Source organism: Coloeus monedula, assembly GCF_965178545.1.
Source record: "Coloeus monedula genome assembly, chromosome: 26".
NCBI classification, from domain to species: domain Eukaryota; kingdom Metazoa; phylum Chordata; class Aves; order Passeriformes; family Corvidae; genus Coloeus; species Coloeus monedula.
In genome coordinates, this window is record NC_138806.1 from 2,337,220 (window position 1) to 2,361,557 (window position 24,338).

The 24,338-nt window shown below is 53.0% G+C and overlaps 6 protein-coding genes across 6 annotated transcripts; 3 read left to right on the forward strand and 3 right to left on the reverse strand.

Moving 5' to 3' along the window:
- Positions 1-2,748: 2,748 nt before the first annotated feature.
- On the forward strand, positions 2,749-3,054 carry LOC309582443 (feather keratin 1-like; the record flags this gene model as incomplete). The annotated part of the gene is made up of 1 exon (XM_082297603.1): positions 2,749-3,054. The coding sequence occupies one exon, from the start codon at positions 2,749-2,751 to the stop codon at positions 3,052-3,054; it is 306 nt and encodes a 101-aa protein (XP_082153729.1).
- Positions 3,055-6,511: 3,457 nt separating this feature from the next.
- LOC309582449 (feather keratin 1-like) lies at positions 6,512-6,817 on the reverse strand (the record flags this gene model as incomplete). The annotated part of the gene is made up of 1 exon (XM_082297609.1): positions 6,512-6,817. One exon carries the CDS (start codon positions 6,815-6,817, stop codon positions 6,512-6,514), a length of 306 nt encoding a protein of 101 aa, XP_082153735.1.
- A 3,208-nt stretch (positions 6,818-10,025) lies between these two features.
- Positions 10,026-10,331, forward strand: LOC309582444 (feather keratin 1-like; the record flags this gene model as incomplete). The annotated part of the gene is made up of 1 exon (XM_082297604.1): positions 10,026-10,331. One exon carries the CDS (start codon positions 10,026-10,028, stop codon positions 10,329-10,331), a length of 306 nt encoding a protein of 101 aa, XP_082153730.1.
- Positions 10,332-13,800: 3,469 nt separating this feature from the next.
- On the reverse strand, positions 13,801-14,106 carry LOC309582448 (feather keratin 1-like; the record flags this gene model as incomplete). Its single annotated transcript, XM_082297608.1, has 1 exon — positions 13,801-14,106. One exon carries the CDS (start codon positions 14,104-14,106, stop codon positions 13,801-13,803), a length of 306 nt encoding a protein of 101 aa, XP_082153734.1.
- A 3,208-nt stretch (positions 14,107-17,314) lies between these two features.
- Positions 17,315-17,620, forward strand: LOC309582447 (feather keratin 1-like; the record flags this gene model as incomplete). Its single annotated transcript, XM_082297607.1, has 1 exon — positions 17,315-17,620. The coding sequence occupies one exon, from the start codon at positions 17,315-17,317 to the stop codon at positions 17,618-17,620; it is 306 nt and encodes a 101-aa protein (XP_082153733.1).
- A 3,477-nt stretch (positions 17,621-21,097) lies between these two features.
- Positions 21,098-21,403, reverse strand: LOC309582454 (feather keratin 1-like; the record flags this gene model as incomplete). The annotated part of the gene is made up of 1 exon (XM_082297614.1): positions 21,098-21,403. The coding sequence occupies one exon, from the start codon at positions 21,401-21,403 to the stop codon at positions 21,098-21,100; it is 306 nt and encodes a 101-aa protein (XP_082153740.1).
- Between the last annotated feature and the right edge of the window lie 2,935 nt (positions 21,404-24,338).

Sequence of the window (24,338 nt, forward strand, 5' to 3'; positions counted from 1 at the left end):
TCATCTCCCAAGCACAATATCCTCCCTAATGCCACAGGGCATGTTTTGGTTTCCATCAACGCTGCCTTTTCATTTCCTCCTTTCTGACATCCCCACTAGGTCATGGGGATCCCTTTCATGTTAAAGGATGAGAAGCCCAAGGATTTGACTTGCAAGGACACATGAGGAATGGTTGGACTCAATGATCTTGGAGGTCCTTGCCAATCCTCATGATTCTCTGAGTCAGTAATTCCCTGATCATTGGCAGGAATCAAGTCTCAAGCAGAGCCCTGTGCCATTGGGCTTCTCAATATCTGGGGGAGGTGTTGGGTGTCTGGACCGTTCCTTGTTCCTCCCTCTCTCTCCTCACCTGTGATGTCCTTTGGCTGCACAATGTGGAGCCTGACCTGGGTGACACACAAGCACAGGCCACTTTTCCAATACGTGCTGTCAGTGCTGAGAACACGTGTGACATGTGATAGAGCTGCCAAGCACCCTTTCCCCAGGGCCAGGATGGAGCTGCACTTGCTGGAGGGGAATTCAGCCCTGCCTGGAACAAAGCCTGCAGACATCCCACCCTCCTGCCTTGGCCTCACACCAAAAGGCTGACACACGGCCAACCCAATATTAGAGCGTGACTTGTCACTGGTAGGGAGAGTCTCTCCCTGGAAATTTGCCTACTGAAGGCATTCCCTTGTCCTCCTGGGACGCATCCCAGCTGCCTCCATGTCTGGAGGGCAGGGAAGTGCAGTGCTCCTTGGTGTGTTTTGAGAGCTGGTTTTGTAGCCAGGGCGCTTTGGAGCGCATCCCCTCGCTGAGCATCCCCCGGCATGTGGCTCTGCAGTTTCCCCAGAGCTTTCGTGTGTTGTGGAAATGGGGGAGGTTTCCTGCCCTATCCAGTGGTGCTGGGTTGTTGCCTAGGCTGAGGAGGCATTTGGGGCATGGGAAAGGAGTGGATTTAAGTCCCAATGCCCAGCAGAAGCCATAGAGCTTTGGAGCCCAGGATGTGTCCCAAGCAGTGGGGAGGTATTTTCTGAAACCCCTTCTTTTGTCTCCAGAACATCCAGGAGAGCTCCCCTCCACAGCCAGATGTCTTTGACCTGGAAGATGAGTTCCCTGTGTCCATTGCTGTCCCCCATCAGAGTGTTCTCTTTTTATCCTGTGTTTTGCCTGGACCTTTCACGTTCCTTGGACCATGAGGTGCCCCTCTGGTGCTGCTGGCTTTTCCAATCTCTTTTGGTCATCGCAGGTGCCTGTGAAGGCACATCTGTCCTGCCAGATGCCTGACTGGATGGAAGTTGTCATGTTTGAAGTCCAGGGTCTGTACATTGGTACTCGTATACGTCCTGACCATCTCTTCCTCCCTGTCCTCAGCTGCATTCCCTGAGTGCTGGCACTAGCCAAAGGGTGTTTGGAGGTGTTTTCTTTGACACCAGCACTTGTGTGCCTGTCACGAGGTTGCACACATTCATGTCGGTCCAGTCTGTGTGAATGTTGTTGCTCCTCTGCTGTGGGGAAGGTCTCCTTATTCTGCTCTTTCTGGGGAATATCAGGAGCCTGAGCCTGTGACAAGAAATGTTGCCAGTGAAGACCAAAGCCCAGAAGCCCTGGGGAGCCTTCTACTTTCCCATAACCCCTGTCCCCAGCAAAGCTGCCCCAGTCAGCCTTGGCTCAAGCCTCCCTTTTGCTGCTGCCCCGTGTGGAAGATCTTCTTGTTTCCCACCACCAGCTTTGCTGATTCTGCTCCAGGTGGGCCTTGGCTTTGGTAAACTCAACCCTGGAATACTCAGACAGCCCAGCTAATGTTCTGCATCAGCAAAGGGCATCAGGACGAAGGGAGAGGAAAGCATTTCCGTGGAGAAGCAGTGGCCAGTGGGCACTGGAGTGAGGTGAGGGCGTGGAGAGAGCAGCAGGCAGGACGTGGTGCCAGGAGAGGAGCCTCTGGATGCTCTGCTGCTCTGTGCGGGGCAGGGCAGAGCTGGGCCTGTCCCCGCAGAAGCAGCTGCCAACAGTGGCAAGGCACTGCCCCCAGCCAACATCCCCTGCCTGCACGGGACCCTCTGGCACGGGGGCACATCCTGTGCCTGCATGGACACGCTCTGACCCCGGGTATCCTCAGGCCTCGCATGGCACACGTGAAAGGAGCTGCAACACAGAGCAAGCACGTGAGAAATGAGGAAATGAAATGGCAGTGTTTATGGAAATCAAACCACAACGTGTGGCGTTAGGGAGGATATTTTTCTTTGGAGGTGAATGTGTTGGAAAATTACTGCCCTTGTGCAGTGCCTGTGGGCCTGGGGCGGTGCAGGAGCAGTATAAAAGGGGCACCTTCTCCTCGCTCTCTCATCCACTCCTCTCACCTCCATCTCCTTGGGATCAAGGTGAGTCTGAAGCCCTTTCTTTTCTTGCTCCTTTGAGCTTTCTGATCCCCTTCCTTGCTTTAATCCCATGTGGGCTCTTGAGAACTGCTTGTCATGGGAGAGGGAAGGGGCAGAAGTTGTGCATGGAGAGAGGCTGGGTTTTGGCTGAAGTTTCTCCTGAGTTCTGGCCCAGGTGTGGAAGTGTGTGGACTTGGTCGCTCTTTGGGAGATTCTTGGGGCCTTGAGCAAAGAGTGAGGCTGTTGGGCCTGTCTGAGCAGCCTCCTGCGGTCTTCTCCTTCTCTTTGCTTTTCTTCATCATGGTGTGCCAAAAGACTGCTCTGACATAGCCCTTCCTTGTACTCTGCTCCTCAATGTCCTGTCTGCCAGGTGCACCTGCAGCCCCAAGACATGTCCTGCTTCACCCCGTGCCGGCCCTGCCAGCCCTGCGGCCCCACCCCGCTGGCCAACAGCTGCAATGAGCCCTGTGTCCGGCAGTGCCAGGACTCCACCGTCATCATCGAACCCTCTCCTGTGGTGGTGACCCTGCCTGGGCCCATCCTCAGCTCCTTCCCACAGAACACCGTGGTGGGATCCTCCACCTCGGCTGCTGTTGGCAGCATCCTCAGCTCTCAGGGAGTGCCCATCAGCTCCGGGGGCTTTGGCCTCTCAGGCTTGGGCAGTGGCCTCTGTGGCACGAGGGGCCTCCCCTGCTAAAGCTGCTGGCGATGGCCCTGGGGAAGGAAGCCAGGGATGCAGAGGGTGGAACCGCCCTGGGGACGCAGCATCGGCTTGTTGCTTCCTGAGGGACTGAGCCAGCCCAGCCCATGCCTTGCAGAAGGACAGGGCCAGCCTGGGCTCTCGGGAAGCACGGCCCATCCCTGCCTGTGCCCTCTGCCACTCTCTCCTTTCCCTCCTGTGTCCTTGTTGCCTTGTGCTCCCCTGGGCTGTGAGCTGCACTCAGCCAGCCTGGGGAGGAGCTGCTGGCTCCACCGCCTGTGTGGGCACCTGCTTGGAAAGCACCCCTTGGGAAAAAATGGACTATTGTTTGCTCCTGGTGCTCTCTGCATTGGCATCTCATCTTGGATTGACCTAATTTTCCTGTTTAGACTCATTAAAGTTCTTGTGCATTGCAGCCCATGTCTTTCTCTCATTTATTCCCCTGAAGATCCTCTCCCAAGATGCCCAGAAAGAGAGATGTTTCTCAGGGCTGGTTGTGGGAGGGCCTTGTGGGGGGATGATTTTGCACAGGGTGTTAAGAAAGGCTCAATTTAAATATTCTTAGTCATGCAATGGGTAACTCTGTTTTTTAATTTTTTCTACTGACTTGGGGCTGGAGAGCATGGCTGGATGCTCTTCAATGATCATAATGACAAGAGAGATGATCATAATGATGAGAGCGATGATTTTTGGTCTCCATTAAAGCTTTCTCTTCCCTACACTCAGCAAGCCCTGGGCCTTCAGTGTCTCCTCTCCAGCCAAGTGCTCCAACCTCCTCACTCTCCTGGCCACCTTACACCAAGCTCGCTCCACTTGGTCCAGGTGGTTCTTGCATTGCAGCCTGTGCCCAACACCGGGGATGGCAGCAGGCAAGTGCTGAGCAGCGCGACATCGTCGCTCCCACCCTTCTCCTGGTTCCACTCCTGCTCACACAGCGCAGGATGGTGGTGACAGCCCTCGGTGTCAGGGAGAGCAAGAGAGAGAGAGAGAGAAAGACTTTTTGGTTGAAATAGGTTTAAGAAAGAAAGGGCCAAAAGAGAAAACCCAGGAAAGGCGACATTTAAGGAAGTGGGAGACAGACATTATATCAAGGCCTGCAGTGATTGGAGACGGAGCAAGATATTCAGTGTGAAATAGGGTAGATGTAGAAGGGACAAAAGATAGAAATTTATGATGATGAGTGTGGTGAGGCACTGGAAAATATTACTTATAGAATGATGTGGTGCCCCAGCCTGGGAAGGATCCCAGGTCAGGCTTAAAGGACTTTTGATTAACCTAATGTAGTGACAGATATCCCTGTCCATGGAAAGGGGTTGGACTAGATGACCTTTACTGGATTCTTCCAGCTGCTGAAGAATGTGTAATATGTCAAGATTATCTCGATTCGGGATCATCTCTGATGTCAGCTAGTTCTGGTTCCAGCCAGGACAGGGTCAATTTTTGCAGCAGCCAGGAGAGGGCACGGCCAGGACTTGGAGGTATTTCTATACCACTTCAGGTCATTGCTGGGGCCGGGAGAGGGAAGGGAGTCTCTTCAGGAAGGAAGGGCTCTCTTGGGGTCGGGGCAGTTGTGGCTGCAGTTGGGTTGGGAGCTCCATGGTCACATTTTGGCATGTGATTCACTCTCTCTCTCTTGTACACTTTTGTTATTAATATTGCTGTGATTATAGTTCATTTTCTTATCTCATTGCTGCTTCCAGTAAAGTGTACCTATCTCAGCCTGTGATCTTTGCTTTTTGTGCCTCCAATTCTCTTCTCCTGCCCTCCACAGTGGAGAAGGAAGGGAAGGGAACAGAGCAGCACGTGGTTGGATTTGGAGCACTAAAGTGGAGAATACCACTGTTAAACCAGGCCCAAGATCTTTCTCTACTTGCCCGCCTAATCATCAAGAAAGGGGATCTAATGATTGGAACAGGCAGTGGCTGCCTCCCCTAGTCAAGGACATCTGGGAACTAACAAGGCTTAAAGATGTAGCTGTCCTGGTTTGGCCCAGGTAAGCAGGAGGGGGCATGGGCAAGACTCACGTTAATTGATACCAGCCCATGTTGGTACCTGGACGAGGTGGAGGGGGGAGAGGGAGAGGGAGCCTCTGGCTTCCAGGAAGAAGGGTGTTCCTTCCATTGGGAAAAAGCCTGGGGGATGAAACCATCTGGAGTTGTTTAACTTTCCTGTAAATATTTTCTTTGTCTTACACCTTTTGTTTTTAATATTGTGGCAGTTACAGTTTGTTTTCTTATCCCATTGCTGTTTCCAGTAAATTGTTCTTATCTCAACCCGTGATCTTTGACTTTTGTGCTTCCATCTGGAGGGGAAGGGGAAGCGAGTGTTGGCCTGGAGTTTTTTTTAGCGGGACTACTAAATTGGAGAATACCATTCCTAAAACACAAGAGTAGTAAATCAAGATGTTGTATGCCAGTGGAGCAGATTGCAGTTAGCATGTGTTCCTCCCAGACATCTTGTATGGAACTCGGTAACCAACCCCAATAGAGGGGCTGCACTTGGAAAGCTTCTACCTCTGAATTTCTGGGTACAAATAATGGCATGAAGAGTCTGGTGGGTATGCTTGATTTGGGGAATTCCACCGAGAACCCAGGCTTGTGCAACTCTGACATAAATAATCAGGTTCTCTTTGGAGTGTGCGATTATTGAGTTATTGCACAGTGGGCAACAAATCTGATTTTGTGGGCAACACAATCAAACCCATTCTGTGATTCCATGGTAACAGGAGTCTGTGTGAAGGCAGCCCACTGCTCTGTGTCCCTCATTTTGGGAATCCTGTGGTTAGGATGGGATCTCCTGGAGTCTGAGGGAAGCTGGTGCCTCCATCTTGTCAGTGCCACATTGACTGCGGAGTCCTTGTGTCAACTGTTCAGCTTAAAGAGGAAAGGGGAATGAGGTGCATGGCTGTCCCTGGACTATGTAGGGTAATTTTATTCTGTCCTAGGGTCATTCTATTCTATTCCATTCCATTCCATTCTATTCTGTTCTATTCTATTCTATTCTATTCTATTCTATTCTATTCCGTTCTATTCTATTCTATTCTATTCTATTCTATGCAGCCCTGCCAAGAAGGACTTGGGGGTATCTGTGGGATGATAGGCTTGTCACAAACCAAAACTGTGCTCTAGCAGCCCAGAAAGCCAACTGTGTCCTGGGCTACATCAAAACCATCTTGGGCAGCTGGACAAGGGAGGGGATTCAGGGAAACTGAGAACCCAGAGATTCACTCAGTGCACACTGAGCACAGCCAATGCCAGCCTGTGTTGACAGCCAGTGCAAAACCAGCCCAACAACCCCCTCCCAGAAACACCCCAGGGCAGCCTCTCTGCCTTGGGAGAGGGTCTGCAGGGCAAAGGATGACACAAAGGCAGGGGCTGGGATGCAGCAGAATTTAATGGGTCAAAAGAGGGAAAAGCGGGGTATCGAGGTGGAGGCTCCAGTGGAGGGAGCAGCTTTAGCAGGGGAAGCACCTCGTGCCACAGAGGCCACTGCCCAAGCCTGAGAGGCCAAAGCCCCCGGAGCTGATGGGCACTCCCTGAGAGCTGAGGATGCTGCCAACAGCAGCCGAGGTGGAGGATCCCACCACGGTGTTCTGTGGGAAGGAGCTGAGGATGGGCCCAGGCAGGGTCACCACGACTGGGGAGGGCTGGATGGCCACGGTGGAGTCCTGGCACTGCCGGACACAGGGCTCATTGCAGCTGTTGGCCAGCGGGGTGGGGCCGCAGGGCTGGCAGGGCCGGCACGGGGTGAAGCAGGACATGTCTTGGGGCTGCAGGTGCACCTGGCAGAGAGGACAGAGAGGAGCAGAGTACAAGGAGTGGGTGTGAAGCAGCCTTTCAGCCCACCATGAGGATGACCCTGTTTCTCTCAGTGCAAAAGACTCCCCAAATCATGACAAAGTCCATGGAGATCCCCACCTGACCAGTAGCTCAGGAGACACCTCAGCCAAGCCCCAGTGTCTGTCTCTGCCACACCTTCTGCCTCCTTCCCTCACCCATGGCAAGGAGCCCCAGTGCTCAGCTGAAGACAAGTAATGTGCTTAGAAATGCATTTGGAGGAGGACAAGGAGGAGGAGAAATGCTCCAGACTCACCTTATTCCCAAGGAGCTGGAGACAGGAAGAGTGGATGAGAGGGTGAGGAGAAGGAGCTGCTTTTATACTGCTCCTGAACTGCCCCAGGCCCACAGTCACTGCACAGGGGCAACAATTTTCCTACAGACTCATCTCCCAAGCACAATATCCTCCCTAATGCCACAGGGCATGTTTTGGTTTCCATCAACGCTGCCTTTTCATTTCCTCCTTTCTGACATCCCCACTAGGTCATGGGGATCCCTTTCATGTTAAAGGATGAGAAGCCCAAGGATTTGACTTGCAGGAACACATGAGGAATGGTTGGACTCAATGATCTTGGAGGTCCTTGCCAATCCTCATGATTCTCTGAGTCAGTAATTCCCTGATCATTGGCAGGAATCAAGTCTCAAGCAGAGCCCTGTGCCATTGGGCTTCTCAATATCTGGGGGAGGTGTTGGGTGTCTGGACCGTTCCTTGTTCCTCCCTCTCTCTCCTCACCTGTGATGTCCTTTGGCTGCACAATGTGGAGCCTGACCTGGGTGACACACAAGCACAGGCCACTTTTCCAATACGTGCTGTCAGTGCTGAGAACACGTGTGACATGTGATAGAGCTGCCAAGCACCCTTTCCCCAGGGCCAGGATGGAGCTGCACTTGCTGAAGGGGAATTCAGCCCTGCCTGGAACAAAGCCTGCAGACATCCCACCCTCCTGCCTTGGCCTCACACCAAAAGGCTGACACACGGCCAACCCAATATTAGAGCGTGACTTGTCACTGGTAGGGAGAGTCTCTCCCTGGAAATTTGCCTACTGAAGGCATTCCCTTGTCCTCCTGGGACGCATCCCAGCTGCCTCCATGTCTGGAGGGCAGGGAAGTGCAGTGCTCCTTGGTGTGTTTTGAGAGCTGGTTTTGTAGCCAGGGCGCTTTGGAGCGCATCCCCTCGCTGAGCATCCCCCGGCATGTGGCTCTGCAGTTTCCCCAGAGCTTTCGTGTGTTGTGGAAATGGAGGAGGTTTCCTGCCCTATCCAGTGGTGCTGGGTTGTTGCCTAGGCTGAGGAGGCATTTGGGGCATGGGAAAGGAGTGGATTTAAGTCCCAATGCCCAGCAGAAGCCATAGAGCTTTGGAGCCCAGGATGTGTCCCAAGCAGTGGGGAGGTATTTTCTGAAACCCCTTCTTTTGTCTCCAGAACATCCAGGAGAGCTCCCCTCCACAGCCAGATGTCTTTGACCTGGAAGATGAGTTCCCTGTGTCCATTGCTGTCCCCCATCAGAGTGTTCTCTTTTTATCCTGTGTGTTGCCTGGACCTTTCACGTTCCTTGGACCATGAGGTGCCCCTCTGGTGCTGCTGGCTTTTCCAATCTCTTTTGGTCATCGCAGGTGCCTGTGAAGGCACATCTGTCCTGCCAGATGCCTGACTGGATGGAAGTTGTCATGTTTGAAGTCCAGGGTCTGTACATTGGTACTCGTATACGTCCTGACCATCTCTTCCTCCCTGTCCTCAGCTGCATTCCCTGAGTGCTGGCACTAGCCAAAGGGTGTTTGGAGGTGTTTTCTTTGACACCAGCACTTGTGTGCCTGTCACGAGGTTGCACACATTCATGTCGGTCCAGTCTGTGTGAATGTTGTTGCTCCTCTGCTGTGGGGAAGGTCTCCTTATTCTGCTCTTTCTGGGGAATATCAGGAGCCTGAGCCTGTGACAAGAAATGTTGCCAGTGAAGACCAAAGCCCAGAAGCCCTGGGGAGCCTTCTACTTTCCCATAACCCCTGTCCCCAGCAAAGCTGCCCCAGTCAGCCTTGGCTCAAGCCTCCCTTTTGCTGCTGCCCCGTGTGGAAGATCTTCTTGTTTCCCACCACCAGCTTTGCTGATTCTGCTCCAGGTGGGCCTTGGCTTTGGTAAACTCAACCCTGGAATACTCAGACAGCCCAGCTAATGTTCTGCATCAGCAAAGGGCATCAGGACGAAGGGAGAGGAAAGCATTTCCGTGGAGAAGCAGTGGCCAGTGGGCACTGGAGTGAGGTGAGGGCGTGGAGAGAGCAGCAGGCAGGACGTGGTGCCAGGAGAGGAGCCTCTGGATGCTCTGCTGCTCTGTGCGGGGCAGGGCAGAGCTGGGCCTGTCCCCGCAGAAGCAGCTGCCAACAGTGGCAAGGCACTGCCCCCAGCCAACATCCCCTGCCTGCACGGGACCCTCTGGCACGGGGGCACATCCTGTGCCTGCATGGACACGCTCTGACCCCGGGTATCCTCAGGCCTCGCATGGCACACGTGAAAGGAGCTGCAACACAGAGCAAGCACGTGAGAAATGAGGAAATGAAATGGCAGTGTTTATGGAAATCAAACCACAACGTGTGGCGTTAGGGAGGATATTTTTCTTTGGAGGTGAATGTGTTGGAAAATTACTGCCCTTGTGCAGTGCCTGTGGGCCTGGGGCGGTGCAGGAGCAGTATAAAAGGGGCACCTTCTCCTCGCTCTCTCATCCACTCCTCTCACCTCCATCTCCTTGGGATCAAGGTGAGTCTGAAGCCCTTTCTTTTCTTGCTCCTTTGAGCTTTCTGATCCCCTTCCTTGCTTTAATCCCATGTGGGCTCTTGAGAACTGCTTGTCATGGGAGAGGGAAGGGGCAGAAGTTGTGCATGGAGAGAGGCTGGGTTTTGGCTGAAGTTTCTCCTGAGTTCTGGCCCAGGTGTGGAAGTGTGTGGACTTGGTCGCTCTTTGGGAGATTCTTGGGGCCTTGAGCAAAGAGTGAGGCTGTTGGGCCTGTCTGAGCAGCCTCCTGCGGTCTTCTCCTTCTCTTTGCTTTTCTTCATCATGGTGTGCCAAAAGACTGCTCTGACATAGCCCTTCCTTGTACTCTGCTCCTCAATGTCCTGTCTGCCAGGTGCACCTGCAGCCCCAAGACATGTCCTGCTTCACCCCGTGCCGGCCCTGCCAGCCCTGCGGCCCCACCCCGCTGGCCAACAGCTGCAATGAGCCCTGTGTCCGGCAGTGCCAGGACTCCACCGTCATCATCGAACCCTCTCCTGTGGTGGTGACCCTGCCTGGGCCCATCCTCAGCTCCTTCCCACAGAACACCGTGGTGGGATCCTCCACCTCGGCTGCTGTTGGCAGCATCCTCAGCTCTCAGGGAGTGCCCATCAGCTCCGGGGGCTTTGGCCTCTCAGGCTTGGGCAGTGGCCTCTGTGGCACGAGGGGCCTCCCCTGCTAAAGCTGCTGGCGATGGCCCTGGGGAAGGAAGCCAGGGATGCAGAGGGTGGAACCGCCCTGGGGACGCAGCATCGGCTTGTTGCTTCCTGAGGGACTGAGCCAGCCCAGCCCATGCCTTGCAGAAGGACAGGGCCAGCCTGGGCTCTCGGGAAGCACGGCCCATCCCTGCCTGTGCCCTCTGCCACTCTCTCCTTTCCCTCCTGTGTCCTTGTTGCCTTGTGCTCCCCTGGGCTGTGAGCTGCACTCAGCCAGCCTGGGGAGGAGCTGCTGGCTCCACCGCCTGTGTGGGCACCTGCTTGGAAAGCACCCCTTGGGAAAAAATGGACTATTGTTTGCTCCTGGTGCTCTCTGCATTGGCATCTCAGCTTGGATTGACCTAATTTTCCTGTTTAGACTCATTAAAGTTCTTGTGCATTGCAGCCCATGTCTTTCTCTCATTTATTCCCCTGAAGATCCTCTCCCAAGATGCCCAGAAAGAGAGATGTTTCTCAGGGCTGGTTGTGGGAGGGCCTTGTGGGGGGATGATTTTGCACAGGGTGTTAAGAAAGGCTCAATTTAAATATTCTTAGTCATGCAATGGGTAACTCTGTTTTTTAATTTTTTCTACTGACTTGGGGCTGGAGAGCATGGCTGGATGCTCTTCAATGATCATAATGACAAGAGAGATGATCATAATGATGAGAGCGATGATTTTTGGTCTCCATTAAAGCTTTCTCTTCCCTACACTCAGCAAGCCCTGGGCCTTCAGTGTCTCCTCTCCAGCCAAGTGCTCCAACCTCCTCACTCTCCTGGCCACCTTACACCAAGCTCGCTCCACTTGGTCCAGGTGGTTCTTGCATTGCAGCCTGTGCCCAACACCGGGGATGGCAGCAGGCGAGTGCTGAGCAGCGCGACATCGTCGCTCCCACCCTTCTCCTGGTTCCACTCCTGCTCACACAGCGCAGGATGGTGGTGACAGCCCTCGGTGTCAGGGAGAGCAAGAGAGAGAGAGAGAGAGAAAGACTTTTTGGTTGAAATAGGTTTAAGAAAGAAAGGGCCAAAAGAGAAAACCCAGGAAAGGCGACATTTAAGGAAGTGGGAGACAGACATTATATCAAGGCCTGCAGTGATTGGAGACGGAGCAAGATATTCAGTGTGAAATAGGGTAGATGTAGAAGGGACAAAAGATAGAAATTTATGATGATGAGTGTGGTGAGGCACTGGAAAATATTACTTATAGAATGATGTGGTGCCCCAGCCTGGGAAGGATCCCAGGTCAGGCTTAAAGGACTTTTGATTAACCTAATGTAGTGACAGATATCCCTGTCCATGGAAAGGGGTTGGACTAGATGACCTTTACTGGATTCTTCCAGCTGCTGAAGAATGTGTAATATGTCAAGATTATCTCGATTCGGGATCATCTCTGATGTCAGCTAGTTCTGGTTCCAGCCAGGACAGGGTCAATTTTTGCAGCAGCCAGGAGAGGGCACGGCCAGGACTTGGAGGTATTTCTATACCACTTCAGGTCATTGCTGGGGCCGGGAGAGGGAAGGGAGTCTCTTCAGGAAGGAAGGGCTCTCTTGGGGTCGGGGCAGTTGTGGCTGCAGTTGGGTTGGGAGCTCCATGGTCACATTTTGGCATGTGATTCACTCTCTCTCTCTTGTACACTTTTGTTATTAATATTGCTGTGATTATAGTTCATTTTCTTATCTCATTGCTGCTTCCAGTAAAGTGTACCTATCTCAGCCTGTGATCTTTGCTTTTTGTGCCTCCAATTCTCTTCTCCTGCCCTCCACAGTGGAGAAGGAAGGGAAGGGAACAGAGCAGCACGTGGTTGGATTTGGAGCACTAAAGTGGAGAATACCACTGTTAAACCAGGCCCAAGATCTTTCTCTACTTGCCCGCCTAATCATCAAGAAAGGGGATCTAATGATTGGAACAGGCAGTGGCTGCCTCCCCTAGTCAAGGACATCTGGGAACTAACAAGGCTTAAAGATGTAGCTGTCCTGGTTTGGCCCAGGTAAGCAGGAGGGGGCATGGGCAAGACTCACGTTAATTGATACCAGCCCATGTTGGTACCTGGACGAGGTGGAGGGGGGAGAGGGAGAGGGAGCCTCTGGCTTCCAGGAAGAAGGGTGTTCCTTCCATTGGGAAAAAGCCTGGGAGATGAAACCATCTGGAGTTGTTTAACTTTCCTGTAAATATTTTCTTTGTCTTACACCTTTTGTTTTTAATATTGTGGCAGTTACAGTTTGTTTTCTTATCCCATTGCTGTTTCCAGTAAATTGTTCTTATCTCAACCCGTGATCTTTGACTTTTGTGCTTCCATCTGGAGGGGAAGGGGAAGCGAGTGTTGGCCTGGAGTTTTTTTTAGCGGGACTACTAAATTGGAGAATACCATTCCTAAAACACAAGAGTAGTAAATCAAGATGTTGTATGCCAGTGGAGCAGATTGCAGTTAGCATGTGTTCCTCCCAGACATCTTGTATGGAACTCAGTAACCAACCCCAACAGAGGGGCTGCACTTGGAAAGCTTCTACCTCTGAATTTCTGGGTACAAATAATGGCATGAAGAGTCTGGTGGGTATGCTTGATTTGGGGAATTCCACCGAGAACCCAGGCTTGTGCAACTCTGACATAAATAATCAGGTTCTCTTTGGAGTGTGCGATTATTGAGTTATTGCACAGTGGGCAACAAATCTGATTTTGTGGGCAACACAATCAAACCCATTCTGTGATTCCATGGTAACAGGAGTCTGTGTGAAGGCAGCCCACTGCTCTGTGTCCCTCATTTTGGGAATCCTGTGGTTAGGATGGGATCTCCTGGAGTCTGAGGGAAGCTGGTGCCTCCATCTTGTCAGTGCCACATTGACTGCGGAGTCCTTGTGTCAACTGTTCAGCTTAAAGAGGAAAGGGGAATGAGGTGCATGGCTGTCCCTGGACTATGTAGGGTAATTTTATTCTGTCCTAGGGTCATTCTATTCTATTCCATTCCATTCCATTCTATTCTGTTCTATTCTATTCTATTCTATTCTATTCTATTCTATTCCATTCTATTCTATTCTATTCTATTCTATTCTATTCTATTCTATGCAGCCCTGCCAAGAAGGACTTGGGGGTGTCTGTGGGATGATAGGCTTGTCACAAACCAAAACTGTGCTCTAGCAGCCCAGAAAGCCAACTGTGTCCTGGGCTACATCAAAACCATCTTGGGCAGCTGGACAAGGGAGGGGATTCAGGGAAACTGAGAGCCCAGAGATTCACTCAGTGCACACTGAGCACAGCCAATGCCAGCCTGTGTTGACAGCCAGTGCAAAACCAGCCCAACAACCGCCTCCCAGAAACACCCCAGGGCAGCCTCTCTGCCTTGGGAGAGGGTCTGCAGGGCAAAGGATGACACAAAGGCAGGGGCTGGGATGCAGCAGAATTTAATGGGTCAAAAGAGGGAAAAGCGGGGTATCGAGGTGGAGGCTCCAGTGGAGGGAGCAGCTTTAGCAGGGGAAGCGCCTCGTGCCACAGAGGCCACTGCCCAAGCCTGAGAGGCCAAAGCCCCCGGAGCTGATGGGCACTCCCTGAGAGCTGAGGATGCTGCCAACAGCAGCCGAGGTGGAGGATCCCACGGCGGTGTTCTGTGGGAAGGAGCTGAGGATGGGCCCAGGCAGCGTCACCACGACTGGGGAGGGCTGGATGGCCACGGTGGAGTCCTGGCACTGCCGGACACAGGGCTCATTGCAGCTGTTGGCCAGCGGGGTGGGGCCGCAGGGCTGGCAGGGCCGGCACGGGGTGAAGCAGGACATGTCTTGGGGCTGCAGGTGCACCTGGCAGAGAGGACAGAGAGGAGCAGAGTACAAGGAGTGGGTGTGAAGCAGCCTTTCAGCCCACCATGAGGATGACCCTGTTTCTCTCAGTGCAAAAGACTCCCCAAATCATGACAAAGTCCATGGAGATCCCCACCTGACCAGTAGCTCAGGAGACACCTCAGCCAAGCCCCAGTGTCTGTCTCTGCCACACCTTCTGCCTCCTTCCCTCACCCATGGCAAGGAGCCCCAGTGCTCAGCTGAAGACAAGTAATGTGCTTAGAAATGCATTTGGAGGAGGACAAGGAGGAGGAGAAATGCTCCAGACTCACCTTATTCCCAAGGAGCTGGAGACAGGAAGAGTGGATGAGAGGGTGAGGAGAAGGAGCTGCTTTTATACTGCTCCTGAACTGCCCCAGGCCCACAGTCACTGCACAGGGGCAACAATTTTCCTACAGACTCATCTCCCAAGCACAATATCCTCCCTAATGCCACAGGGCATGTTTTGGTTTCCATCAACGCTGCCTTTTCATTTCCTCCTTTCTGACATCCCCACTAGGTCATGGGGATCCCTTTCATGTTAAAGGATGAGAAGCCCAAGGATTTGACTTGCAGGAACACATGAGGAATGGTTGGACTCAATGATCTTGGAGGTCCTTGCCAATCCTCATGATTCTCTGAGTCAGTAATTCCCTGATCATTGGCAGGAATCAAGTCTCAAGCAGAGCCCTGTGCCATTGGGCTTCTCAATATCTGGGGGAGGTGTTGGGTGTCTGGACCGTTCCTTGTTCCTCCCTCTCTCTCCTCACCTGTGATGTCCTTTGGCTGCACAATGTGGAGCCTGACCTGGGTGACACACAAGCACAGGCCACTTTTCCAATACGTGCTGTCAGTGCTGAGAACACGTGTGACATGTGAGAGAGCTGCCAAGCACCCTTTCCCCAGGGCCAGGATGGAGCTGCACTTGCTGAAGGGGAATTCAGCCCTGCCTGGAACAAAGCCTGCAGACATCCCACCCTCCTGCCTTGGCCTCACACCAAAAGGCTGACACATGGCCAACCCAATATTAGAGCGTGACTTGTCACTGGTAGGGAGAGTCTCTCCCTGGAAATTTGCCTACTGAAGGCATTCCCTTGTCCTCCTGGGACGCATCCCAGCTGCCTCCATGTCTGGAGGGCAGGGAAGTGCAGTGCTCCTTGGTGTGTTTTGAGAGCTGGTTTTGTAGCCAGGGCGCTTTGGAGCGCATCCCCTCGCTGAGCATCCCCCGGCATGTGGCTCTGCAGTTTCCCCAGAGCTTTCGTGTGTTGTGGAAATGGGGGAGGTTTCCTGCCCTATCCAGTGGTGCTGGGTTGTTGCCTAGGCTGAGGAGGCATTTGGGGCATGGGAAAGGAGTGGATTTAAGTCCCAATGCCCAGCAGAAGCCATAGAGCTTTGGAGCCCAGGATGTGTCCCAAGCAGTGGGGAGGTATTTTCTGAAACCCCTTCTTTTGTCTCCAGAACATCCAGGAGAGCTCCCCTCCACAGCCAGATGTCTTTGACCTGGAAGATGAGTTCCCTGTGTCCATTGCTGTCCCCCATCAGAGTGTTCTCTTTTTATCCTGTGTGTTGCCTGGACCTTTCACGTTCCTTGGACCATGAGGTGCCCCTCTGGTGCTGCTGGCTTTTCCAATCTCTTTTGGTCATCGCAGGTGCCTGTGAAGGCACATCTGTCCTGCCAGATGCCTGACTGGATGGAAGTTGTCATGTTTGAAGTCCAGGGTCTGTACATTGGTACTCGTATACGTCCTGACCATCTCTTCCTCCCTGTCCTCAGCTGCATTCCCTGAGTGCTGGCACTAGCCAAAGGGTGTTTGGAGGTGTTTTCTTTGACACCAGCACTTGTGTGCCTGTCACGAGGTTGCACACATTCATGTCGGTCCAGTCTGTGTGAATGTTGTTGCTCCTCTGCTGTGGGGAAGGTCTCCTTATTCTGCTCTTTCTGGGGAATATCAGGAGCCTGAGCCTGTGACAAGAAATGTTGCCAGTGAAGACCAAAGCCCAGAAGCCCTGGGGAGCCTTCTACTTTCCCATAACCCCTGTCCCCAGCAAAGCTGCCCCAGTCAGCCTTGGCTCAAGCCTCCCTTTTGCTGCTGCCCCGTGTGGAAGATCTTCTTGTTTCCCACCACCAGCTTTGCTGATTCTGCTCCAGGTGGGCCTTGGCTTTGGTAAACTCAACCCTGGAATACTCAGACAGCCCAGCTAATGTTCTGCATCAGCAAAGGGCATCAGGACGAAGGGAGAGGAAAGCATTTCCGTGGAGAAGCAGTGGCCAGTGGGCACTGGAGTGAGGTGAGGGCGTGGAGAGAGCAGCAGGCAGGACGTGGTGCCAGGAGAGGAGCCTCTGGATGCTCTGCTGCTCTGTGCGGGGCAGGGCAGAGCTGGGCCTGTCCCCGCAGAAGCAGCTGCCAACAGTGGCAAGGCACTGCCCCCAGCCAACATCCCCTGCCTGCACGGGACCCTCTGGCACGGGGGCACATCCTGTGCCTGCATGGACACGCTCTGACCCCGGGTATCCTCAGGCCTCGCATGGCACACGTGAAAGGAGCTGCAACACAGAGCAAGCACGTGAGAAATGAGGAAATGAAATGGCAGTGTTTATGGAAATCAAACCACAACGTGTGGCGTTAGGGAGGATATTTTTCTTTGGAGGTGAATGTGTTGGAAAATTACTGCCCTTGTGCAGTGCCTGTGGGCCTGGGGCGGTGCAGGAGCAGTATAAAAGGGGCACCTTCTCCTCGCTCTCTCATCCACTCCTCTCACCTCCATCTCCTTGGGATCAAGGTGAGTCTGAAGCCCTTTCTTTTCTTGCTCCTTTGAGCTTTCTGATCCCCTTCCTTGCTTTAATCCCATGTGGGCTCTTGAGAACTGCTTGTCATGGGAGAGGGAAGGGGCAGAAGTTGTGCATGGAGAGAGGCTGGGTTTTGGCTGAAGTTTCTCCTGAGTTCTGGCCCAGGTGTGGAAGTGTGTGGACTTGGTCGCTCTTTGGGAGATTCTTGGGGCCTTGAGCAAAGAGTGAGGCTGTTGGGCCTGTCTGAGCAGCCTCCTGCGGTCTTCTCCTTCTCTTTGCTTTTCTTCATCATGGTGTGCCAAAAGACTGCTCTGACATAGCCCTTCCTTGTACTCTGCTCCTCAATGTCCTGTCTGCCAGGTGCACCTGCAGCCCCAAGACATGTCCTGCTTCACCCCGTGCCGGCCCTGCCAGCCCTGCGGCCCCACCCCGCTGGCCAACAGCTGCAATGAGCCCTGTGTCCGGCAGTGCCAGGACTCCACCGTCATCATCGAACCCTCTCCTGTGGTGGTGACCCTGCCTGGGCCCATCCTCAGCTCCTTCCCACAGAACACCGCCGTGGGATCCTCCACCTCGGCTGCTGTTGGCAGCATCCTCAGCTCTCAGGGAGTGCCCATCAGCTCCGGGGGCTTTGGCCTCTCAGGCTTGGGCAGTGGCCTCTGTGGCACGAGGGGCCTCCCCTGCTAAAGCTGCTGGCGATGGCCCTGGGGAAGGAAGCCAGGGATGCAGAGGGTGGAACCGCCCTGGGGACGCAGCATCGGCTTGTTGCTTCCTGAGGGACTGAGCCAGCCCAGCCCATGCCTTGCAGAAGGACAGGGCCAGCCTGGGCTCTCGGGAAGCACGGCCCATCCCTGCCTGTGCCCTCTGCCACTCTCTCCTTTCCCTCCTGTGTCCTTGTTGCCTTGTGCTCCCCTGGGCTGTGAGCCGCACTCAGCCAGCCTGGGGAGGAGCTGCTGGCTCCACCGCCTGTGTGGGCACCTGCTTGGAAAGCACCCCTTGGGAAAAAATGGACTATTGTTTGCTCCTGGTGCTCTCTGCATTGGCATCTCATCTTGGATTGACCTAATTTTCCTGTTTAGACTCATTAAAGTTCTTGTGCATTGCAGCCCATGTCTTTCTCTCATTTATTCCCCTGAAGATCCTCTCCCAAGATGCCCAGAAAGAGAGATGTTTCTCAGGGCTGGTTGTGGGAGGGCCTTGTGGGGGGATGATTTTGCACAGGGTGTTAAGAAAGGCTCAATTTAAATATTCTTAGTCATGCAATGGGTAACTCTGTTTTTTAATTTTTTCTACTGACTTGGGGCTGGAGAGCATGGCTGGATGCTCTTCAATGATCATAATGACAAGAGAGATGATCATAATGATGAGAGCGATGATTTTTGGTCTCCATTAAAGCTTTCTCTTCCCTACACTCAGCAAGCCCTGGGCCTTCAGTGTCTCCTCTCCAGCCAAGTGCTCCAACCTCCTCACTGTCCTGGCCACCTTACACCAAGCTCGCTCCACTTGGTCCAGGTGGTTCTTGCATTGCAGCCTGTGCCCAACACCGGGGATGGCAGCAGGCGAGTGCTGAGCAGCGCGACATCGTCGCTCCCACCCTTCTCCTGGTTCCACTCCTGCTCACACAGCGCAGGATGGTGGTGACAGCCCTCGGTGTCAGGGAGAGCAAGAGAGAGAGAGAGAGAAAGACTTTTTGGTTGAAATAGGTTTAAGAAAGAAAGGGCCAAAAGAGAAAACCCAGGAAAGGCGACATTTAAGGAAGTGGGAGACAGACATTATATCAAGGCCTGCAGTGATTGGAGACGGAGCAAGATATTCAATGTGAAATAGGGTAGATGTAGAAGGCACAAAAGATAGAAATTTATGATGATGAGTGTGGTGAGGCACTGGAAAATATTACTTATAGAATGATGTGGTGCCCCAGCCTGGGAAGGATCCCAGGTCAGGCTTAAAGGACTTTTGATTAACCTAATGTAGTGACAGATATCCCTGTCCATGGAAAGGGGTTGGACTAGATGACCTTTACTGGATTCTTCCAGCTGCTGAAGAATGTGTAATATGTCAAGATTATCTCGATTCGGGATCATCTCTGATGTCAGCTAGTTCTGGTTCCAGCCAGGACAGGGTCAATTTTTGCAGCAGCCAGGAGAGGGCACGGCCAGGACTTGGAGGTATTTCTATACCACTTCAGGTCATTGCTGGGGCCGGGAGAGGGAAGGGAGTCTCTTCAGGAAGGAAGGGCTCTCTTGGGGTCGGGGCAGTTGTGGCTGCAGTTGGGTTGGGAGCTCCATGGTCACATTTTGGCATGTGATTCACTCTCTCTCTCTTGTACACTTTTGTTATTAATATTGCTGTGATTATAGTTCATTTTCTTATCTCATTGCTGCTTCCAGTAAAGTGTACCTATCTCAGCCTGTGATCTTTGCTTTTTGTGCCTCCAATTCTCTTCTCCTGCCCTCCACAGTGGAGAAGGAAGGGAAGGGAACAGAGCAGCACGTGGTTGGATTTGGAGCACTAAAGTGGAGAATACCACTGTTAAACCAGGCCCAAGATCTTTCTCTACTTGCCCGCCTAATCATCAAGAAAGGGGATCTAATGATTGGAACAGGCAGTGGCTGCCTCCCCTAGTCAAGGACATCTGGGAACTAACAAGGCTTAAAGATGTAGCTGTCCTGGTTTGGCCCAGGTAAGCAGGAGGGGGCATGGGCAAGACTCACGTTAATTGATACCAGCCCATGTTGGTACCTGGACGAGGTGGAGGGGGGAGAGGGAGAGGGAGCCTCTGGCTTCCAGGAAGAAGGGTGTTCCTTCCATTGGGAAAAAGCCTGGGAGATGAAACCATCTGGAGTTGTTTAACTTTCCTGTAAATATTTTCTTTGTCTTACACCTTTTGTTTTTAATATTGTGGCAGTTACAGTTTGTTTTCTTATCCCATTGCTGTTTCCAGTAAATTGTTCTTATCTCAACCCGTGATCTTTGACTTTTGTGCTTCCATCTGGAGGGGAAGGGGAAGCGAGTGTTGGCCTGGAGTTTTTTTTAGCGGGACTACTAAATTGGAGAATACCATTCCTAAAACACAAGAGTAGTAAATCAAGATGTTGTATGCCAGTGGAGCAGATTGCAGTTAGCATGTGTTCCTCCCAGACATCTTGTATGGAACTCAGTAACCAACCCCAACAGAGGGGCTGCACTTGGAAAGCTTCTACCTCTGAATTTCTGGGTCCAAATAATGGCATGAAGAGTCTGGTGGGTATGCTTGATTTGGGGAATTCCACCGAGAACCCAGGCTTGTGCAACTCTGACATAAATAATCAGGTTCTCTTTGGAGTGTGCGATTATTGAGTTATTGCACAGTGGGCAACAAATCTGATTTTGTGGGCAACACAATCAAACCCATTCTGTGATTCCATGGTAACAGGAGTCTGTGTGAAGGCAGCCCACTGCTCTGTGTCCCTCATTTTGGGAATCCTGTGGTTAGGATGGGATCTCCTGGAGTCTGAGGGAAGCTGGTGCCTCCATCTTGTCAGTGCCACATTGACTGCGGAGTCCTTGTGTCAACTGTTCAGCTTAAAGAGGAAAGGGGAATGAGGTGCATGGCTGTCCCTGGACTATGTAGGGTAATTTTATTCTGTCCTAGGGTCATTCTATTCTATTCCATTCCATTCCATTCTATTCTGTTCTGTTCTATTCTATTCTATTCTATTCTATTCTATTCTATTCCATTCTATTCTATTCTATTCTATTCTATTCTATTCTATTCTATTCTATGCAGCCCTGCCAAGAAGGACTTGGGGGTGTCTGTGGGATGATAGGCTTGTCACAAACCAAAACTGTGCTCTAGCAGCCCAGAAAGCCAACTGTGTCCTGGGCTACATCAAAACCATCTTGGGCAGCTGGACAAGGGAGGGGATTCAGGGAAACTGAGAGCCCAGAGATTCACTCAGTGCACACTGAGCACAGCCAATGCCAGCCTGTGTTGACAGCCAGTGCAAAACCAGCCCAACAACCGCCTCCCAGAAACACCCCAGGGCAGCCTCTCTGCCTTGGGAGAGGGTCTGCAGGGCAAAGGATGACACAAAGGCAGGGGCTGGGATGCAGCAGAATTTAATGGGTCAAAAGAGGGAAAAGCGGGGTATCGAGGTGGAGGCTCCAGTGGAGGGAGCAGCTTTAGCAGGGGAAGCGCCTCGTGCCACAGAGGCCACTGCCCAAGCCTGAGAGGCCAAAGCCCCCGGAGCTGATGGGCACTCCCTGAGAGCTGAGGATGCTGCCAACAGCAGCCGAGGTGGAGGATCCCACGGCGGTGTTCTGTGGGAAGGAGCTGAGGATGGGCCCAGGCAGCGTCACCACGACTGGGGAGGGCTGGATGGCCACGGTGGAGTCCTGGCACTGCCGGACACAGGGCTCATTGCAGCTGTTGGCCAGCGGGGTGGGGCCGCAGGGCTGGCAGGGCCGGCACGGGGTGAAGCAGGACATGTCTTGGGGCTGCAGGTGCACCTGGCAGAGAGGACAGAGAGGAGCAGAGTACAAGGAGTGGGTGTGAAGCAGCCTTTCAGCCCACCATGAGGATGACCCTGTTTCTCTCAGTGCAAAAGACTCCCCAAATCATGACAAAGTCCATGGAGATCCCCACCTGACCAGTAGCTCAGGAGACACCTCAGCCAAGCCCCAGTGTCTGTCTCTGCCACACCTTCTGCCTCCTTCCCTCACCCATGGCAAGGAGCCCCAGTGCTCAGCTGAAGACAAGTAATGTGCTTAGAAATGCATTTGGAGGAGGACAAGGAGGAGGAGAAATGCTCCAGACTCACCTTATTCCCAAGGAGCTGGAGACAGGAAGAGTGGATGAGAGGGTGAGGAGAAGGAGCTGCTTTTATACTGCTCCTGAACTGCCCCAGGCCCACAGTCACTGCACAGGGGCAACAATTTTCCTACAGACTCATCTCCCAAGCACAATATCCTCCCTAATGCCACAGGGCATGTTTTGGTTTCCATCAACGCTGCCTTTTCATTTCCTCCTTTCTGACATCCCCACTAGGTCATGGGGATCCCTTTCATGTTAAAGGATGAGAAGCCCAAGGATTTGACTTGCAGGAACACATGAGGAATGGTTGGACTCAATGATCTTGGAGGTCCTTGCCAATCCTCATGATTCTCTGAGTCAGTAATTCCCTGATCATTGGCAGGAATCAAGTCTCAAGCAGAGCCCTGTGCCATTGGGCTTCTCAATATCTGGGGGAGGTGTTGGGTGTCTGGACCGTTCCTTGTTCCTCCCTCTCTCTCCTCACCTGTGATGTCCTTTGGCTGCACAATGTGGAGCCTGACCTGGGTGACACACAAGCACAGGCCACTTTTCCAATACGTGCTGTCAGTGCTGAGAACACGTGTGACATGTGAGAGAGCTGCCAAGCACCCTTTCCCCAGGGCCAGGATGGAGCTGCACTTGCTGAAGGGGAATTCAGCCCTGCCTGGAACAAAGCCTGCAGACATCCCACCCTCCTGCCTTGGCCTCACACCAAAAGGCTGACACATGGCCAACCCAATATTAGAGCGTGACTTGTCACTGGTAGGGAGAGTCTCTCCCTGGAAATTTGCCTACTGAAGGCATTCCCTTGTCCTCCTGGGACGCATCCCAGCTGCCTCCATGTCTGGAGGGCAGGGAAGTGCAGTGCTCCTTGGTGTGTTTTGAGAGCTGGTTTTGTAGCCAGGGCGCTTTGGAGCGCATCCCCTCGCTGAGCATCCCCCGGCATGTGGCTCTGCAGTTTCCCCAGAGCTTTCGTGTGTTGTGGAAATGGGGGAGGTTTCCTGCCCTATCCAGTGGTGCTGGGTTGTTGCCTAGGCTGAGGAGGCATTTGGGGCATGGGAAAGGAGTGGATTTAAGTCCCAATGCCCAGCAGAAGCCATAGAGCTTTGGAGCCCAGGATGTGTCCCAAGCAGTGGGGAGGTATTTTCTGAAACCCCTTCTTTTGTCTCCAGAACATCCAGGAGAGCTCCCCTCCACAGCCAGATGTCTTTGACCTGGAAGATGAGTTCCCTGTGTCCATTGCTGTCCCCCATCAGAGTGTTCTCTTCTTATCCTGTGTTTTGCCTGGACCTTTCACGTTCCTTGGACCATGAGGTGCCCCTCTGGTGCTGCTGGCTTTTCCAATCTCTTTTGGTCATCGCAGGTGCCTGTGAAGGCACATCTGTCCTGCCAGATGCCTGACTGGATGGAAGTTGTCATGTTTGAAGTCCAGGGTCTGTACATTGGTACTCGTATACGTCCTGACCATCTCTTCCTCCCTGTCCTCAGCTGCATTCCCTGAGTGCTGGCACTAGCCAAAGGGTGTTTGGAGGTGTTTTCTTTGACACCAGCACTTGTGTGCCTGTCACGAGGTTGCACACATTCATGTCGGTCCAGTCTGTGTGAATGTTGTTGCTCCTCTGCTGTGGGGAAGGTCTCCTTATTCTGCTCTTTCTGGGGAATATCAGGAGCCTGAGCCTGTGACAAGAAATGTTGCCAGTGAAGACCAAAGCCCAGAAGCCCTGGGGAGCCTTCTACTTTCCCATAACCCCTGTCCCCAGCAAAGCTGCCCCAGTCAGCCTTGGCTCAAGCCTCCCTTTTGCTGCTGCCCCGTGTGGAAGATCTTCTTGTTTCCCACCACCAGCTTTGCTGATTCTGCTCCAGGTGGGCCTTGGCTTTGGTAAACTCAACCCTGGAATACTCAGACAGCCCAGCTAATGTTCTGCATCAGCAAAGGGCATCAGGACGAAGGGAGAGGAAAGCATTTCCGTGGAGAAGCAGTGGCCAGTGGGCACTGGAGTGAGGTGAGGGCGTGGAGAGAGCAGCAGGCAGGACGTGGTGCCAGGAGAGGAGCCTCTGGATGCTCTGCTGCTCTGTGCGGGGCAGGGCAGAGCTGGGCCTGTCCCCGCAGAAGCAGCTGCCAACAGTGGCAAGGCACTGCCCCCAGCCAACATCCCCTGCCTGCACGGGACCCTCTGGCACGGGGGCACATCCTGTGCCTGCATGGACACGCTCTGACCCCGGGTATCCTCAGGCCTCGCATGGCACACGTGAAAGGAGCTGCAACACAGAGCAAGCACGTGAGAAATGAGGAAATGAAATGGCAGTGTTTATGGAAATCAAACCACAACGTGTGGCGTTAGGGAGGATATTTTTCTTTGGAGGTGAATGTGTTGGAAAATTACTGCCCTTGTGCAGTGCCTGTGGGCCTGGGGCGGTGCAGGAGCAGTATAAAAGGGGCACCTTCTCCTCGCTCTCTCATCCACTCCTCTCACCTCCATCTCCTTGGGATCAAGGTGAGTCTGAAGCCCTTTCTTTTCTTGCTCCTTTGAGCTTTCTGATCCCCTTCCTTGCTTTAATCCCATGTGGGCTCTTGAGAACTGCTTGTCATGGGAGAGGGAAGGGGCAGAA